General features: G+C 39.4%; 1 protein-coding gene across 3 annotated transcripts in view; it reads left to right on the top strand.

The window, feature by feature from the left end:
* The window catches only part of mcc (MCC regulator of WNT signaling pathway), a 193863-nt gene that overhangs the window by 87460 nt on the left and 88240 nt on the right, over positions 1 to 18163 (top strand). For all 3 annotated transcript variants that reach the window (XM_043710801.1, XM_043710810.1, XM_043710820.1), the window contains 2 exons: positions 3171 to 3313; positions 17496 to 17638. In XM_043710801.1, the coding sequence (XP_043566736.1) occupies positions 3171 to 3313; positions 17496 to 17638 (286 nt within the window). The remainder of the gene's footprint in view (positions 1 to 3170; positions 3314 to 17495; positions 17639 to 18163) is intronic.

The raw sequence follows: 18163 nt of genomic DNA on the forward strand, positions 1-18163 counted from the left end.
ATTTGTGAAGTACTGTTTCCTTCTAGACTGGAGACATGAGCAACATCTTAGTTTGCATTACAATGCAGCATATATTTCTCCACGTATAGACAGGTATTTTGATTACAGTCTGCCTTGCCAGAGAGAAAAAGATGGCATAAATACAAGGGTCTGCAGGCTTCCCCGTGGTTCAGGGTGCCTTTGATTCCTGGACATTTATTCTTGTTCATTCTTGAAACCAGTTTCACTGGTACGGCCAGAATTTTTGCCCATTGCGAATTGTCCTTGCAGAAATAGTGGTGCGGTGCTTTATTATACTGCATCAGTGACTCTTATGCAGGCACAGTATTGATGGTGTTACAAAAGGAAAAATGACCACATGGTTTCAAGTTGGTCTGGTGTTCAGCTTGGTGGGGAACTTGCAGGTGTTTCCATACATTAGCTGTCCGTGACCTTTTATAGGTAGTAGAAGTTGTTGGTTTGCAAAATGCTGTCAAAGAAACATTGCAGCAAATTGTCAAGGTATCTTGCTTATGGTACATACCATTATCACTGTATATTAGCAATAGAAGGAGTGAATGCTGTCTGTGTTAATAGCGGGCGATTTTAGAATCAGTAAATCTGAAAGCTCATAGAAAATATATTTCTTGTTTGAGTGTCTCTTCTGAGCAGCAAGGACATGTAGAGGAACAAGAAATAGGAGGCCAGGGCAGGAAACTGCAGTGGTACCATATTTGCCATCAGATCCAGATCATCTTTCTGACAATGCAAAAATAACTGCCAGAAAGTGTGCTTTCCTATCTAAATTTATAACTTCAGTGATGACATGCATAAAAATATAAACTAACCACACTTGTGCATTTGCTTGGTATCATTCCTCTCCTGTCCAGTGAGTTCAGCATTGGTAATAGCAAGCAACTGAAGCTCAGTGAGGAAACTGCAAGTGCAATGGGCTGTTGGTGTTAAGTTTGGCTAGCTACAGTTGACAGCAAGTGCACTGGGAATGACTGGTGGAAGAGGAAATTGTTACCCTGAGAGAAAAACAAATTTGTGCTATGTGTTCAAGAGCAATTGATGGAATGCTGTGATGTCCTTCAGGCAGTAGCATCCATACCCATGATAACAGTTTGAGTTTTTAATTACAGCACAAGCAGCTTCCACCAAAATAACATGGGACATATGACAGAGTGTTAGGTTTCACATATAAGCTGAGGGAGGTACGCTCTCGTTCCAGGTTTTTAAAGAGATGGGATTTCTATTCAACCAAGTTTGCTGCTGTGTTTCTCCATGTTTTGTGACATTTGAGTACAGATTTCTGGTAGGCATCCAATCTCCTCGAGATGGACCCTCCCTTACAAAAAAAGAAAAACAGTCCCTCATGCAGAAGGCATGATTTTATTGGATGACATTGTTAAATGGAATTGATTCAGAAAATATCTAGCATCTCAAAATTGGATTTTTGAGGTATTGTGGGCAGAAGAAAAATTATATTAAACCAAAACTTGCAAACTTATGGCCCAGCATATCTTTCATTACCATGACCATCAATCCTGCAGAGCAACCTTGTTTTCATTAGGCATTTTAAAGAAACGTGTCGGGATCAATGCCGACACAGCTCACAGGTTAGATACCAACCTCATTAAGGTACAATAGAACACAGGACTGCATGCATGTTTAACATTGGGAGCACAGCATTAATAATAATAAAGCTAAGCAATTCTATAATTAATAGATCAGATCAAATTTCTGTAATTTTCCCGCAACCAATTGTGAACTGAGGCCCAACCAAACTCCATCCACCAATGCCATTTCTGCCTGATTTGAACTTGTTTTTCACATTGAACAACAACTTCTTCAATTCCACCCAGCTCCTTTGGAAAATCACACAGGCCCTGCATATGATTACTCTTTTGATCAATTTATGTGGTATGTTCTTTGTTGCAGTGTTACTCAGGTTCCCTCATGTACCTTTTTGTTCAATAAATTGATTAGTACAGTTGTGATGCTGCCCTCAACGACAATTTCTTCGTTGCTTTTCAGTTTCCATTTAACTCTCCACTTTACATAGTCCATCTCTGACTTCCCTTCTTATGATTCTTCTGTCGCCATTTCTGAGGACAAATTATAGACTAATATTCAGTACAAGTCTTTTGATTCCCAGAGCTTCATCAAATGCTTCCTTTCTTTCAATTTATCCATATCTATCATAATTTTTCAGATGATGCCTATGCCCTGACATTTTAAGCACCCATCCAGATGCTTCATAAATGTGAGAGTGCCTGCCTAAGACACCCTGTAGACTATATACTCTTTACCCATATACTCCTCCTGACAATTTACAATTCTTCAAGTTTTGTGCCATCTGCAAATTTTGAATTCTCTCAACACTCCCTTCTTCCCTCTGCATCTCTCCATATAAGTGCAGAAAATGCAAGGTCAGCCATTTTGCCTCGTCCCTTTTCACTGCCTCAGATCCCAAACATTCCTTCCAAGTGACACAGCAGTTTAATATACTGTATTCACTGTTTATGATGTGGTCTCTTCTTCATTGGGGTGACTCAGTGCACACTGAGTTACTTTTTGGAAAGCAGTTATTCAGTCTACAAGCATAATCCTGAGCCTTACAGTTCCATGTGTTTTAATTCTCCACTTCCTTTCTGTCCTTGACCAACTGTATTCCAAAGAAACTAAACGCAAGTTTAAGAAACTGCTCCGCATCTTTCATCCATGCACTTTACAGCCTTCTGAAATCAAAAAGTTTATATCATTATCTCTCTCCTAAGCATACCTCCTGATTTTGATTTTTTTTTGCTTTCTCAAGTTAATCTTTCTCACATTTGTCTCTCATTTCCTATACTCTGCATTTTGACAGCAGCTCGCTTGCCATTCACATGTCTTCTAGACTTTTATTTCTTGTCCTGTTACCACTGTCTTTAATTTTGTATCATGGCACCCTTTGTTTAATCTCACTTGTTCTCCTTTCGTAGACTTACCTTTCCAACTACCATCTTTCACTTGCATTTCTAATCTTTTCTCAATTCTGATGCAAGATTAGACTTGCACTATTAATTGTAATTCTTTCTTCATAGATGCTTCCTTTCCTAGTGAGTGTTGCTAGCATCTTCTGCTTTTAGATGAGAAAATGATCATTTTATTCCAAGTTCTCTCTACTATGTTAATTTTCTTTTCAGTGTGAACAGTCTCATCTAATGAGGGAGCATGAAGAAACTCAGGAAAGGGCAACTCTGCGCTATGAAGAACGTATCACTGAGCTTCACAGTATAATTGCAGAATTAAATAAGAAAATTGACAGGCTTCAGGGAACAACAATAAGGTGAGGTGCGCATTTTGAATACAGTGTAAAATACATGTTGTCAAATTTCATCTTTTATTGAGGCTGAGTTTATTGTTTGCTTCTGCTGAGATTGCTAATGGATTATTAACATTCTGGGTATTTGATGCTTTGAAAGTAAAGTTTTGTTATTTCTGGTACCTGGATTCTGAGATGTTAACTTTTTTTTTAACCCCATTCCTCTTAGCTTAAATTACTTACAGTGTGGAAACAGGCCCTTCAGCCCAACAAGTCCACACCGACCCTCTGAAGAGCAACCCACCCAGACCCATTTCTCTACATTTACCCCTTCACCTAACATTACGGGCAATTTAGCATGGCCAATTCACCTAACGTCCACATTTTTGGACTGAGAGGGGAAACCGGAGCACCCGGAGGAAACCACGGAGCAGTATATACGGCTGTATGTTGAGTTTATGAATTCTGTGTTCTTATACAGGTAGGCAAGGTTTTTTGACTTACTGGTAGACCAGTACCTTGGGTAAAGTCTGGATATCATTGATTCCACTGCCAAATGTTCATGTGGTCGCTCATTAAATCGTGCTCGCAAATATCATTGCCCGCAGGAAATCGAGGCCCTGTAAAGTATTCAAGTTGTGCAGGATAAAATCCTCAGTTCTGTCTGATTTCAAGAACTCTTGTGTTAATCATGGTAATACTATTTGACAAAAATTGAAGAAAGGTTAAAGCACTGGAAGAAGCTATTTGGTCTGTTGTTTGTGCTGGAAAGGCTTAGCAAGTCTGACAACATCGGTGGACAGAAATCAGAGTTCATGATTCAGGTTGAGTGTCCCTTCCTTAGAAACCAAGATATTTTGATTGTTAAAGATCAAGGACTGTTATTATTTTATTGGAAGAAAGAAACAAGGTAATTAATTATGCTTGAAAACAATGGCAGCAGGGTCTAAATTTTCAATGAATTGATTGAGTCTCCCAAAGTCAGAGTAAAATGAAGGTACTGGATTATATGCAGATGTGCTTCAAACTAAGCATTTTCTTCAAAGACAAAAGGGAGTTGGGATAAATGATAGCTAACTAACCTTACACCAAACTTAGATTCTTGTTTCCATGGGGAAGAGGAATCCAAGTTTGAGATCAAATTATAGAGATGCTGCAACTCAGTGAATATCACAGTCAGTAAGTAATTTCTGTGTAGTCAGCAGAAACCGAAAACTGTTTGACTTTGAGAGTTATCGTAGCTGGATTCAGGAAGGCGGTCTGTAAATGAGAGATGCATCTTGTAGCTACCAAAAGATCCTGGAAGATTTGACTTGACATGGCTGGAGAAAAGAATTATCTAGCAGGCTTTACTGGTGGTGGATTTAAGTCTCCAAAAACTGAGGAAGACATCTGCAGACTTGCTCAAAGTTAGAATTTGGCAAAAAGCTGGTAGAGTAACCTGTGGGAAGTTGGCAAAACCTGCGGATAGTTCCATGAAGTATTGTGTGGGCGATGAGTATTAAAGGGGAAAAGTCTCTCTGAATTTTGTGACAATGCTCTCCTTTAACAAGGTTATGTTGCCCTTGGTGTTTTTTTCAAAAGGGGGGTCATAAAGGCGAAGGTTTTGTTATGACTGGAAATATCTACTTGTGAAAGCTTTTAAGTCTTTCTTTTAAAACACTTGTACAATGAAACGGGAGTGACCAGTTCTCTCTATTCAGGGTTTGGTGTTAGCAAGCTGTTTTGTCTTGCAGCTGCTAGTCAAGTTTTAGCTGGGAACCCAGAGAAGCTGCTGGGGACCCAAAGAAGCAGTTCCATGCCACCCCTCTCTCTACATCTCTCCTGCAAGAACATGTCTTTGATTTACCTTTTTTTTTGCCAAGTGGGTTTTTATGGGTATGTTGCAAGTATTTAGAACTGCATCATTAAGTTGCGTTTTCCTGATGGTTGGGATTTCAAATAGTTATGTTATTCTAAATTCAGTTTTCTTTTGTTCGTGTGTAACTAAATTCTGTTTTGTTTAAAACTGAGTGGTTGGGCCAGCTGCAACACTCCTGGAATATTCACTTAACACAACTGGAAAAGTTAGGGTCTGGGTTACCTTGAAATGTTTTGAGGGGGTCTGGCCTGGTCCATAACAATTTTCCCATATTTTTACTAAATGTAATTTTTGAGAGGAAGGATTTTGTCCATAGCCTTGGCAACTTTCCTTATGCAATGAAAGGGACCTAAATGGCAACTTTTCCATGTAGAGGATGATACGTGTATGGAATAAGTTGCCAGAGGAAGTGGAGGAGACTGGTATAATTAGAACATTTTAAAAGGTATCTGGATGGGCATATGAATAGGAAGTGTTCAGATGGTTATAGGCCAAATGCTGGCAAATGGGACTAGAAATTGAAAGTATCTCGTTGGCATTGACGAGTTGGACCGAAGGGTCTGTTTCTGTGCTGTCCGTCTCTATGACTAATTCTGCACTATACTTCATGTTAATTATGCAGCGCTGTTCTCATACAGTATTTGCACTCAGCAGTGCTTACTGGGGACAGGCATTCATGCTGTGGCAACCATGCTTAAACCCCAGTTGCTCCACATTTCAAACACTGCATGTGAAGAACTGCCATTCTTGGTGTGATGCTTTGCAATTCCAAATTACATGAATGTGAGAGGCAAGTTGGTGCTCTGCAAAAAGGGACCCGGAGGTCCTGGGGGATGGCATGATGCGAAAGAGGGCAATCCTCTTTCCTTGGACTGCCAGGGGCGACCAGATGCTGCCTGCCTGGTTTGAAGTAGCCATCTATATCAGTGTGGTGTTCATGGTCCAGAAAAACATGCAATGATGTTGTAAGAAGGCTAAAGACCTTCTGCATCCCACAAAGGTAATTGTTTTCTGCTACTTCGCACTCATTCTAGCTCTACTACTCCACCCATCTCCCATCAAAGCTCATGATCTACAATTTTCACAATTGCATGCAGTATCTTCCCTTGATGGTTCTGTCAACAGAATTACCCAAATGCAAAATTACTAGCCCTACCTGCGTTTTGCCCTTTCTATTCACTCACTTGGGTCACCTCTCCTAACCTTTCTTGATCAATTTCTGTGCAGCTCCTCGATTGACGTATTTGTAATCCCTGGGCTGGATGCTCTAGACTTGTAGGACAGATTATGGCCAAACCATGGACTGACATTGGATGAAGCCCTTGATGATTCTCCATAGTCCCTCTTTACCTGGCTAAGGACTACACTCCTTAGATTTTCAGATATGGCTATTTCGTTGAAGCCTAATATTATATATTTGCTTTGTAAGTTGCCAGCACATGCTGTAGGTTTGACCATGAGTTAGCATGGTGCGACATATGTCCACTTCCTTCATTATTCATTTGGCAAGCAAAACAGGCTGCACTGTCTTCTAACTATGCAAAAATGCAAGGCAAAACAGTGACGCTTGAGCATTGAAATAAGCGTAAGTATTAAAAGTCCAATAAAACCAGACGGTGAGCTCTGAGGTCTGACTGGCTCTGAAGTAATCAAAAAGAGCTCTTGCTGCTTACTAGTGAGCTGTTGAAACCTTTATGGGAAAATTTTATTTTCTCAACATTACAAATCTCTTCATTTTCACCATATTTTGCCAACTTCCTTTCCTTTACCAATGTCATTTCAAGACTGGGAAAATTCCACCTTCAGTCTTAAGTTGGTAGTGTTTTTTTAGCCAATTGTTATGGTAATTGCTTTATAATGTGAAATCTTACTACTATTCTTCCGGTCAGTAACGAAAAATTGGAATCTTATTTTTAAAATTATTGATCTCAGTGGAAATTTTAACTGAAGATTCATGCACAGAAACTTCCTTGCAGCATACTCCAACCAGGACTCAAAAATATAAAAATAAACTTTAGGACTTCTCATTGGTTGGACATTTTGCATGATCCCACACGCTCCAGTTTCTTTTATGATTATTCGTGAAGAATACATTTACATCTTTTTTTTCAGATTAGATTACTTACAGTGTGGAAACAGACCCTTCGGCCCAACAAGTCCACACCGCCCCGCCGAAGCGCAACCCACCCATACCCCTACATTTACCCCTTACCTAACACTAGGGGCAATTTAGCATGGTCAATTCACCTAACCTGCACATCTTTGTGTGCTGTGGGAGGAAACCGGAGCACCCGGAGGAAACCCACGCAGACACTGGGAGAACGTGCAAACTCCACACAGTCAGTCGCCTGAGGCAGGAATTGAACCCGGGTCTCTGGTGCTGTGAGGCAGCAGTGCTAACCATTGTGCCACCGTGCCGCCCATCTTTGTGTTGTGCTTTACATTTGTACTAAATTTAGTCAACATTTTTCTGTCTACTTAACTTTTACCCTCCTCACTGTAATTTCTGTGCTGGTTCTTCCACCTCAGTTGCACTTCCTAATTTTAAGCCATTTGTATGTATGAATGTATGCAATTTCTGCAGCAAACTTATTTCAACCCATATTGGTCAGGGGCCACAGGGTGGGTTGATCCTTTTGCAAAAGACAGGCTTGATTGTGGGCTGAAGTTTTCTGTTCTGACCATACCTGCATTCCCACTGCAATTGCAAAGCCAACTTGGGTTCCTGCCCACCAATCGGGCAGTCAATTTGGTCAGCCAACAGCCAGGTGTTTGCAACAGATTATTAAAGTGCAATTACAAATTAGCAGGGCATTCAAATCCCCAGTTTGTTTTCTCCTGGATTCTCCTTGATAACATTGTGGCCTGAAAGTCATTTCCAAAGATTAGAACCCATGATGCTCCACCCAAGCTCTGGAGCATCTCAATCGATGCTTCTTTCTTTTCTCATAAAAACAGTGTGCTAAGGAGACACAGAAAGTCTGGCAGCATCTGTAGGGAAGAAACTGTTAACATTTTAAATTTGGTGATTCTTTGTCTGAACTGGAATTTATGCTGATGATTAGGTATAGTTGGGGAGGTGGTATTGGAATCTAGCCCAGAGAGAGTGAAAAGGGATAGGATAAACAAATAGATTGCTCTTGATCAAGAGAGAAATAATAGCTAGGTGATGTGCTGACAAGAAGTGTAATTGTTTGAAAATAGGTTGACTGTGCTCAAGAGTAGCCCATACAGGACAGGACATAGGTGTATATGGGAAGGGAACAAATAAGGGAGAGTGTTTGTGTTCTGAAATTGTTAAACTCAATGTTGCATCCTGAAGGCTGCATAAGATGCCTAATCAGAAGGAATCAAGTGTTATTTTGTCCAGCTTGTGTTATGCATTGGAGCACTGTAGTAGGCCTGAGACTGAGATCTTGGCATGGTAGGTGTGTTGCCATGGTATAGGCAACTGGAAGCTCGTGATTTTTTTTGGCTCAAGTACATGTGTTTGGCAAAAATTGGTTGCCTGGTCTGTGTTTAGTCTCCCCAGTGTAGAGGATTGTAAGCATTTAATACAATAGACTAGGTTGAATGAAGTGCAGGTAAATCAATGTTGCACCTAGAACATGTATCTAGAATAGTGTGGAGTTAAATGGGCAAGTGTCACACCTTCTGAGATTGCATGGGAATGGTCTGGAGGTGTGGGAAGGTTTTGGAAGAAGAGGAAGAATGGAACTGAAAAGAAATGGCCCTGCAAAATGCTGACAAGGGAGGGGAGAGAAAGATGTCTGATGGTAGTGTTCTGCTTGCGATGGCAGAAATGCCAGCTGATGATCATTTGAATGTGGGGATTGATGGGTAAAAAGTGAGGGCCTTATCATTGTTTTGGGAGCCGACAAAGTGTGAGGGCAGAAATGCAGGAAATTGATTGGACATGACTGAAGGCCCTGGCAAATGCGAAGGTGGGGAAATCATCTGTTGAGGAAAAGATTGACATTTCTGTGGCCCTCGTGCAAAAGGTGGTAATATCAGAACAGATGTGACAGAGATGAAGAAACTGGGAGCACAGGGTGGAGTCCTTACAGGAAGCAGGGTATAAGGGTATATAGTCAAGGTAACTGTGGCAGTTGGTAGATTTATAATGGATATCTGTGGCCAGCGTATAGCTAGAATTGGAAATGACCAGGTGAAGGTGAGAGCAGGATGGAAATTGGAAGCAAAATACAGCAAATGTTTTATTAACCAGCACCTATGAGACTAGGTACCGGTTGATCAAATATTCTGGTTGATTGTAAGGTCCACATAATCTGTGTAAAAGCACACACTAAAAAATAGAAACATAATGCAGGGGGTGTGCACATCACTGCTTTACATTATTTACAGCACAAATCATAACAAAACTTTGCCTTAAATAAAACTCACTGATAGAGAGCTTTCTGACTTACACCCTCAACTGACTACTTGGAGATCAATAGTACAGTAAACATCTAGTAGTTGAGGTATATAATTTTTGCTGATTTATCATAAGGTACCAGTTAAAACAAAGTTTGCTGTAGATAATTTTTTTCCAATTCCAAACAAAAGACGCAAGAAGCACCCATTATGTCTTTGATGTACCAGATAAAGAGTTGTGAGTAGGGATCCAAGTACGTGTGGAACAAGGGATGTTCCATGTCATCCACAAAGAGAGAGACATAGCTGTGGGCCATGCATGTGCCTGTAGCCGCATCTTACTGAAGAAAGTGAGAGAAGCTAAAAGAGAAGCTCTTCAGAATGAGGGCAAGCTCAACCAGACCGAGGAGGGTTGTGGTTTACCTTCTTCCTTCCTCACTATCCAAAGCCCAGATACATTTCAGGTGAAGCAACAACTTACCTGCACTTTATTCAGTCTAGTCTATTGTATTTGCTGTTCACCATATCTCTTCTACATTGGGGAGATTAAATGTAGAATGGGTGACCTCTTCGCCAAACATGTACATTTTGTCCATAAAATGACTCTGTACTTCTACTTGCCTGCTCTGGCAGCATGCCAACATGTTCTCATGTCAACATTTCTGTCTCATGTCTACTACAATGCTCCAGCAAGGCTCAGCACAAGATGAAGGAACAACATCTCATTTTCCAGCCAGGTATCTTGTAGCCTTCAGGATTCAACATTGAGTTTAACTAAGCTATTATCACTGTCTCGGCTGATCATCCGCATCTCTTTGTTTGCCTGTTCCTGTCTTTTTCCTCACTCTTTCTGGCCGCTGACTCCATCTGCTTGATTCTTCTGCCCCTATCCAACCACATACTAACCCCAAATCATCATCCACTCTTTTCCCAGCTGTCTTCAGTTCTGATGAAAAGTCACTGAACACTCAGTATTCCTGATGAAGAGCTTACGCTCGAAATGTTGACTGTCCTGCTCCTCGGATGATGCCTGACCAGCTGTGCTTTTCCAGCACCACACATTTTGACTCAGAATATTAACTGTTTTCTCAGTGCAGATGCTTCTGCTTCTCCAGCACAGTGTTTTTGTTTCAGTTTTCCAGCATCCACAGCTCTGTGTTTATTCCACTTGATTTCCCAATTGGACACTAACATAACTTTGCTAATGACAAATAATTTTCTGCCCTTAACCTATTTGCTTATCGTGAAGGATTGTCATAAATCTCCCACGTTTTTGAATTTGGTTAATAATTTTTCATGTAGAATGTATAAGGTCAGAGGTAGAGGGTAGTAAAAAGCCTTTCGGCCCATCGAGTTTGCACTGGTCAAAAACAATCACCTAACCATTCCATTCCCATTTTCCAACACTTGACCCATAGCCTTGTATACCTTGACATTGCAAGTGTACATCTAAATCTATCTTAAATGTTATGAGGGATTCTCCATCTGCCACCCTTGTAGGCAGTAATTGCAGATACCCATTAGCCCCGGTTGAAAACATTTTTCCTGTCATTCCCTCTAAACCTTCTGTCCTACTTTGAATCCTTAAATGCTCTTGGGTCATTAATCTCTCCACCAAGGGAAAAGATTTATTTTTATCTACCATGTCTATGCCCCTTTATAATTTTATGCATCTCAATCATGAGCCCCCCTTAGTCTTTTATGTTCTGAGGAAAGCAACCCCAGTTTATCTAATCTCTCTTCATATTCTAAAATTTTCCAGCTTAGGCAGCATCCTAGTCAATGTCCCTGCACCCTGTCCAGTGTAATCACGCCTTTCTTATAAAGTTGATTCCTGAACTGCCCGCAATACTCTAGCTGTTCCCTAACCAACATTTTATACATTTCCAGCATCACCTCCCCATTTGGCGAATAAAGGCAAGAATCCATCTGCCTTCTGAGCCACTTTACTTGGCTGTCATGTTACATTGAGGGATTAGTGGGCATGCCCACCGAGATTCCTCTGTTCCTTGGTGCTTCCCAGGTTCCTCCAGTGTACCATGTATTCCTTTGCCTTGTTTGTCTTCTCCAAGTAATTCACCTATCTGAATTGAATTCCCTAATGCATTTAATTGGAAGCGCCTCACATCATGGGGTTTCCTACAGTCATGGGGTGCCATTTGGTTTGAGGTATCGAAGAAATTTGGCAGGTTAGGATTTTCTCCTCATGATTGATCCATAATTATTATTTTGTTGGTAATCAAATATTCTTGATGGTCCGTTACATAAGTTAATTTGTTGTAGGCTTTGTCTTACTGTTTGCTTCCTATTATGTTGTTCATAAAGTATTGGCATCTCCAAATGCCCAATACTTAACACTTTCAAAATAGTTGTCAGTATTTCACAAGTTTCTTTCCTAGTTTCAGACTGATGCAATAAATACCAGCTACTACAGTCTGTAAGACATGGGTGCAGAACTAGGCCATCAAGTCTGCTGCATTCCTGCTGGAAGGCTCTGGCCCGAAACGTCGATTTTCCTGCTTGGATGCTGCCTGACCTGCTTTGCTTTTCCAGCAGCACACACTCAACTCTGATCTCTAGCATCTGCAGACCTCTCTGTCACCCATCAAGACTGCTCTGCCAGTCAGAGAGATCCTGGGTGATCTATAATCCTTAGTCATTCCCACATACCTTGATTCCCTTCCTGTTACTCAACATTGAATATACTTAACAGCCCACCTGTAGAGTCATGTGCCATAACAAATTCAATAGATTGACTACACTCCAAGAAGAAATTCTTCCTTATCTCTATCCCAACTAGGTGACCCCTTGCTTTGAGATTAGCCTCTGATCCTAAACACTCAAAAGGGGAGACAACAATCAGTGCATCTATCCTGTCAAGCTTTCTAAAATGTCTTTCTTCTAAACTTAATTGATTACAGACCCCAAACTACTCAAACGTTCCTTGTACGATGATCTCTCCATATCCTGAATCAACCTGGACTGCTTCTAATAGCACTATACTTTTAATCCAATAAGGGGACCAAGACTGTTCACAGTATTCGCGGCGTGGTCTAATGAAAACTTTGGACAATGTTAGCAAAACTTTACGATATTTATACTCCATTCCTTCTAAAATAAAGACCAACATTCTGTAGACTTTCTCTATTACTTGCTAACTTGAATTTTAGCTTTTTGTGATTCATGCATAAGGACTCCCAAATTGTTCTGTGCTACAGTTTATCTGCGGTCTTTCTCATTTTAAATGATATTCATCTTTTGCATTATTTCTGCAAAAGTGCAAAACATCTTGTTTTCCCACATGATATTCCATTTGCCAAATTTTCACCCACTCACTTAGCCTGCCTATATCCCTCTTCAGACTCTTGGTGTCATCTTCACCACTTGTCTTCTCACCTATTTCTGTCATCTGCAAATATGTGTGTGTATTTATTCACAAGTTGCTAATCTGAGCAGGAAAGGTTTAGAGGTATATAGGCCAAGGGCTGGCAAATGGGACTAGATTAATTTAGGATATCGGGTCAGCATGGACGAATAGGTCCGAAGGGTCTGTTTTCATGCTGTACGTCTCTGACTCGATGCCTCTATATACTTTAAACAATTGTGGCTCCAGCACTGATTCCTGTGTTACGCCACTAGCTACAGGTTCCCATCTTCTTAGTCCGATTCTTCTATTGGCTAGTCAATCCTTTATCCATGCTAATATGGTGCTTCCAGCATCATGTGCTCTTATCTTATTAAGTATTTGAATGAGTGGTACTTAATAACATTCTTTCTGGAAATAAACACATTATATCTCTACTTATTACGTCAAAGATTTCGAACAAAATTGTCAGGCATGATTTCACTTTCATGTACCTGTTCTGGTTCTGCCTCAATTATATTATGCATGTAAATACTCTGCTATTATATCCTTTATATAAACTAACATTTTCCCAATGGCCTACACTCAGCTAATTGATCTGGAGCTGCCTGTTTTTCTCCTTTTTAATCAAAGTTGTTACATTGGCAGTTTTCCGATCTCTTGCATTTTTAATTTAAGGATTCTTGGATGATTCCTATCAAGTGCATCCACTATCTATGGAGCTGCTTTCTTTGCAGTAAACAATGGGTTGAACTGCTTTTCCAACAAGAGTAGCTTCTGTTTTCGGATGCACTATTTGTGAGCAGCTTTGATCAACACATTGTGTGTTGAAAAGTCGTATGTGGAGGCACTTGGGACTACAGCATGACCAATTACTAAAGATCACTTTCATTATTATTGTGTATTTGGAAACTTTACGAAGTGACAGGAATTGATAGAGGATTTAATAATTCAGTCACATAATTAATATGCCAATAACATTCGGGTCTTCCGTCTCTTTCTAAGTGGCTTGAATTCCACAGACAGGTCTGTTAAGACATTTTTGGGGGGGGGGGCGGAGGAAGAAAAACTTCACTTTTAGGTCTGTTTGGGATAAGCAAATTTGTTTTTCCCCCAAAAGGCCCGAACTCAGCTTGTGAGCATATCTGTTTAGGTCCATAGTCATAAAGCCATAGAGATTGTACAGCATGGAAACAGACCCTTCAGTCCAAAAAAATTTCAAATTTTTTGTCATTTCAATTTTCTGACATGCAGATAAAGCATTCTTGATTTGTTATACTTGTCATTCTTCTATAGCACGTATTTCGTCAATACAAATTGGCTAGAACGTAGTTGATGAAGTGAACATTGTTTCTAAAGCATGAACCATGTTGGCTATAACGCAATTGCATCGTCAACACTAAGTACTATTTTTATTGCACGATTTTTATATAGTGTGGGGTCACACAAGAATGCAACCATCGTGTTATAGAAGAACTAACTGTAAAGTAGTTTGTATTGCATCAGGCCTAGGGGATTTATCAGTCTTTGGCCTGATTAGTTTCCCTAGTATTTTTTCTGGAGTGATAGTTATTGTATTTATTTCCTATCCCTGTTTTGCCCCTTACTTGTTCAGTATCTGTGGAATGGTTGTCTTCTGCTGTGAAGACTGATGCAAATTATTTATTCAACTTCTCTGCCATTTCCTAATTTCCCCATTATTATTTCTCCAACTTCATTCATAAGGGAGTTTTTTTGTTTTTGTATTTTTAAGGAAGTTCTTGCTGCCCATCTTGATATTATTTGCAAATTTACCCTTAAACGTTATGTTCTCCCTGTCTGTTTTTTTGTTAATCTTTTGGTTTTTAAAACTTTCCCAATTCTCTGGATTACCATTAATCTTTGCCACATTGCTTTTTTTTTCATTTTGATGCTATTCTTAATTTCTCTGGTTAACCATGGTTGAGCAACCTGCTTCCTACAATACTCCTTTCTTAGTGCAGGACATTGTTTCGGTTCTGCCTTTTAATCTTCAGACATTATCTGATATTTCTGTATTAGAATACCTGTTGCTCATGTAAATACAGTGCTTAGAGAGATTAATTATTTTGAATACTTTATTGCACGTTCATCCACTATTTCAAGTTTTTTCATCTTGTAAGGTTTTCATCTTTTCTATGGCTATGCTCCTCGCATTAAAATACACAAATTTTTAAATTAACAATTAATTTTTTTAATGCACCAAATTCCCTGTGGCCTGTCTATGATAAAACTAAGGATTCAAGCAGCCATGAGATCTATTCTAGCTTTGATAGAGTTTCACACTCACTCTGAGAAAAATGGCATCAATCTCCAAATTCATGCACTACTTGACAACTTTTTTTTCAATTTGTCAAGTCCAAATTTATTCTTCAAGCAACTTTCCATTCATTTCAGCTTTCAAATAGTTATACAAGCCTCTTGGTGTGTTGTAGTTTTATGTGATATTTCTTATGCAGTTGAATGGATTAGATTTTTTTTTATTCCTTAGAATGTGTGGATTGTGGTGTTTGTTGCTGTAGGTAAAATGTAGATAATATAGGAAGAAGATGATGGGAGGAACTGATCTCAAGAAGAGGGCGTGAATTAATCATTTTAGCTTGAATAAGTTGTGGAATGCTCCAAAATAAAATGCTGATGAGCAGAATTGTATAAAAATAAATGAAAAGCAGGCTTGAAAGAAAAATGAAATCAAGGAAAAAACTGAATGTTGTGAAACAGGTGATGCAGACACATGACCTGTAAAGTACAACACAAAAGGAGAAAATGAAATTTACTGGTGTTTCTTGGTTTGATAGATTAGGCACAAAGAGGAATTTAAACATGTTGATATCTAATGGGAGAGAAGGAAATGAACAAAATGGAACTTCTCAAAATACAAAATTTGGGGAAATTTAACAAGGCAGAAGCGCATGTAAAGTAGCCAGCTAGATTTGAAATTGCAGTATGATGTATAAACTCATAATCTAACAAGTGTGACAATAATGAACAGTCAGAACACTTGTGTGACTTGACAGCAAAAACACCTTCAGATATGGAATAAACTGTCAGTGCAGTACAAGGCTGTGTTGGGAAGCAGTAACAGCTGAGGTGGCAAAGAAATAGCATTGTGAATGATGGTGCTTGGGAGAATGAAAGTGAGAGGAATGGTAGCTAGACTCTCATGACAGACAGTAGCTGACCACCCTTCAAAGTGAGCAAGCACTGGTCAGACTGGGAAAGGAGAAGGAACAGTGACTGCCTCAGCTGTAATCCATGAGGATTGTTTATAGGATCAGTGATACATGTCCAATTCTGTTCACCATATCCCTTTAAATAACCGATTACAATAATGTGTGGGTGTAATTTATAAATGTTTGAGATTGATTTGTTCAGTAAAAACATCAAACACAATTTGGATGGTAGCAAGCAGAATTCCTTTAAAACTAAATTGTATGTGAGCCAGCTGAATGGCAGAAATTATGAACCAATTTGCATATGAGCAAGTGGAACACTGAAAATATGTCCAGCATTACTGTTTATATTGCTCGTAATGTGAAAGGCAACCCACAAGTGCTGAGGTAAGTATTGTAATCCAGTTATGTATGTAATGGATTTACGTAAATCCTTCCCAGGAGTAACCAAAGTTAATTTAACCTCTAGAGCGGGGAAACTTCTTGAAACAACTGTTTGGGACAAAATCAGTAGTCACTTGGGTAATGATGATTAATGAAGGATATCCAGTATGGATTTGTTTGGGGAAAAATATATTTCACTAATTTCCTTGGGAAGTTTGAGCTCAGAGGATAGATAAGAGTAGTGATGTTGCTGTCGTTTTATGAAAAAGGATTTTATATAGGGCTGTATCACAGACTTAGGAAAGAGAAGGAGAATAGAAACTCGAGACTGAACTGGCTGAGTAAAAACAAACAGTAGTGATGAACAGTGTTTTTCAGACTCGCGTAATGTTTTTAGGTGGGCTTCCCAGTGAATAGTAGTAAAATTACTGTCTTACACAATGTAGGATGCATAATCTGGACTTGGAGGTTTTCCAACCTATGTTTTCATTTTGAAGTCAGGCCTGAACCACTGTGGATAGACCAAGAAGACTTTCTTGAATCCACCACCCAGTCGAAACGGGAATAATACCCTGTGCTGCTGGCACCGATCTAATTGTGCTGAAGATTGTTCAGTCGAGTGAGCCAACCAACCACTGAAGGGATGTGCCCTCCTCTGCAGTTAGCATTTGGGGTTCTGATGACCTGGTGCACAGTTATACAAGCAGGACGGATGGAATGCATAAGCTCTAACATTGAACCAATGAGCTAGAATTTGTTGAAACTTCAAACCTTGGAAGTTTGCCTTGGAAAGCTTTGCCTATTTATTAATTTGTAAAGTTTCTAAAATGCATATAGTTAAGTGCATAAATTTGTTCTTTTATGGTTACTAAAATGTACTCTTTGAGTTATTATGTTTTCTGTTCAGAAGTATGAGTTTTTTTTTGATTTTGGAAGTAAGAAGTTATTGAAGTTCTGAGAAGTTAGCTAAAAAGCCTCAAGTACAACTACCTCCATATTTATGCAGCACTAAAAGGTCTGTTTCTTCTACAGAGAAGATGATGAATGTTCAGAGCTGCGTTCAGAACTTAGCCACAGCCATCAGGAGGCAAATGATGATGCTCAAAGTATAGATCAGGATCAAACTTCTGCCTCTGTGCCCGAGAACCAGTCAATGATGGTCTCTGCAGATATAGGTATGATATTTATTCTAGACATTGCTAAATTTCACTTATTGTGTACACTGTTTCAGATTTAACAGCAATCAATTCCCCTACCTGCTTCTAGATTTAATATTTTGGTTTCTTTCATACTGAAGAATTGTACAAAATGCACAATTCCCAGCATGCATAAACAACAAATTGGTTTAATTGCATTATTCTATTAATGTGACAGATGTGATTCTTTGATAATGAGGCATAAAGTCAGGAATGAAAGATTGGTTGAGCGGTAAGTTATTTTTAGAGTTGTGAATTGCTCCATAAATTGTACACTGACATATAACAACAGATTATAGTGTATTCCACATTGGATGAGCAAAACTTCATATCCTAACCATCGTCAACACTTATGTTTGCACCTGAGCAACAGTGCCACCACTCTGCTGAAATTTGTTCTTGTCACTTTTAGACTCAATAATTCTGTTGCACTCCTGTCTTCCTCTGTGATCTGTTCTACAGTAAGTTGCATTTGCCCATTACAGACCCACATTGCCCCCTGTC

This window comes from Chiloscyllium plagiosum, chromosome 2 (assembly GCF_004010195.1).
Source record: "Chiloscyllium plagiosum isolate BGI_BamShark_2017 chromosome 2, ASM401019v2, whole genome shotgun sequence".
Classification (NCBI taxonomy): domain Eukaryota; kingdom Metazoa; phylum Chordata; class Chondrichthyes; order Orectolobiformes; family Hemiscylliidae; genus Chiloscyllium; species Chiloscyllium plagiosum.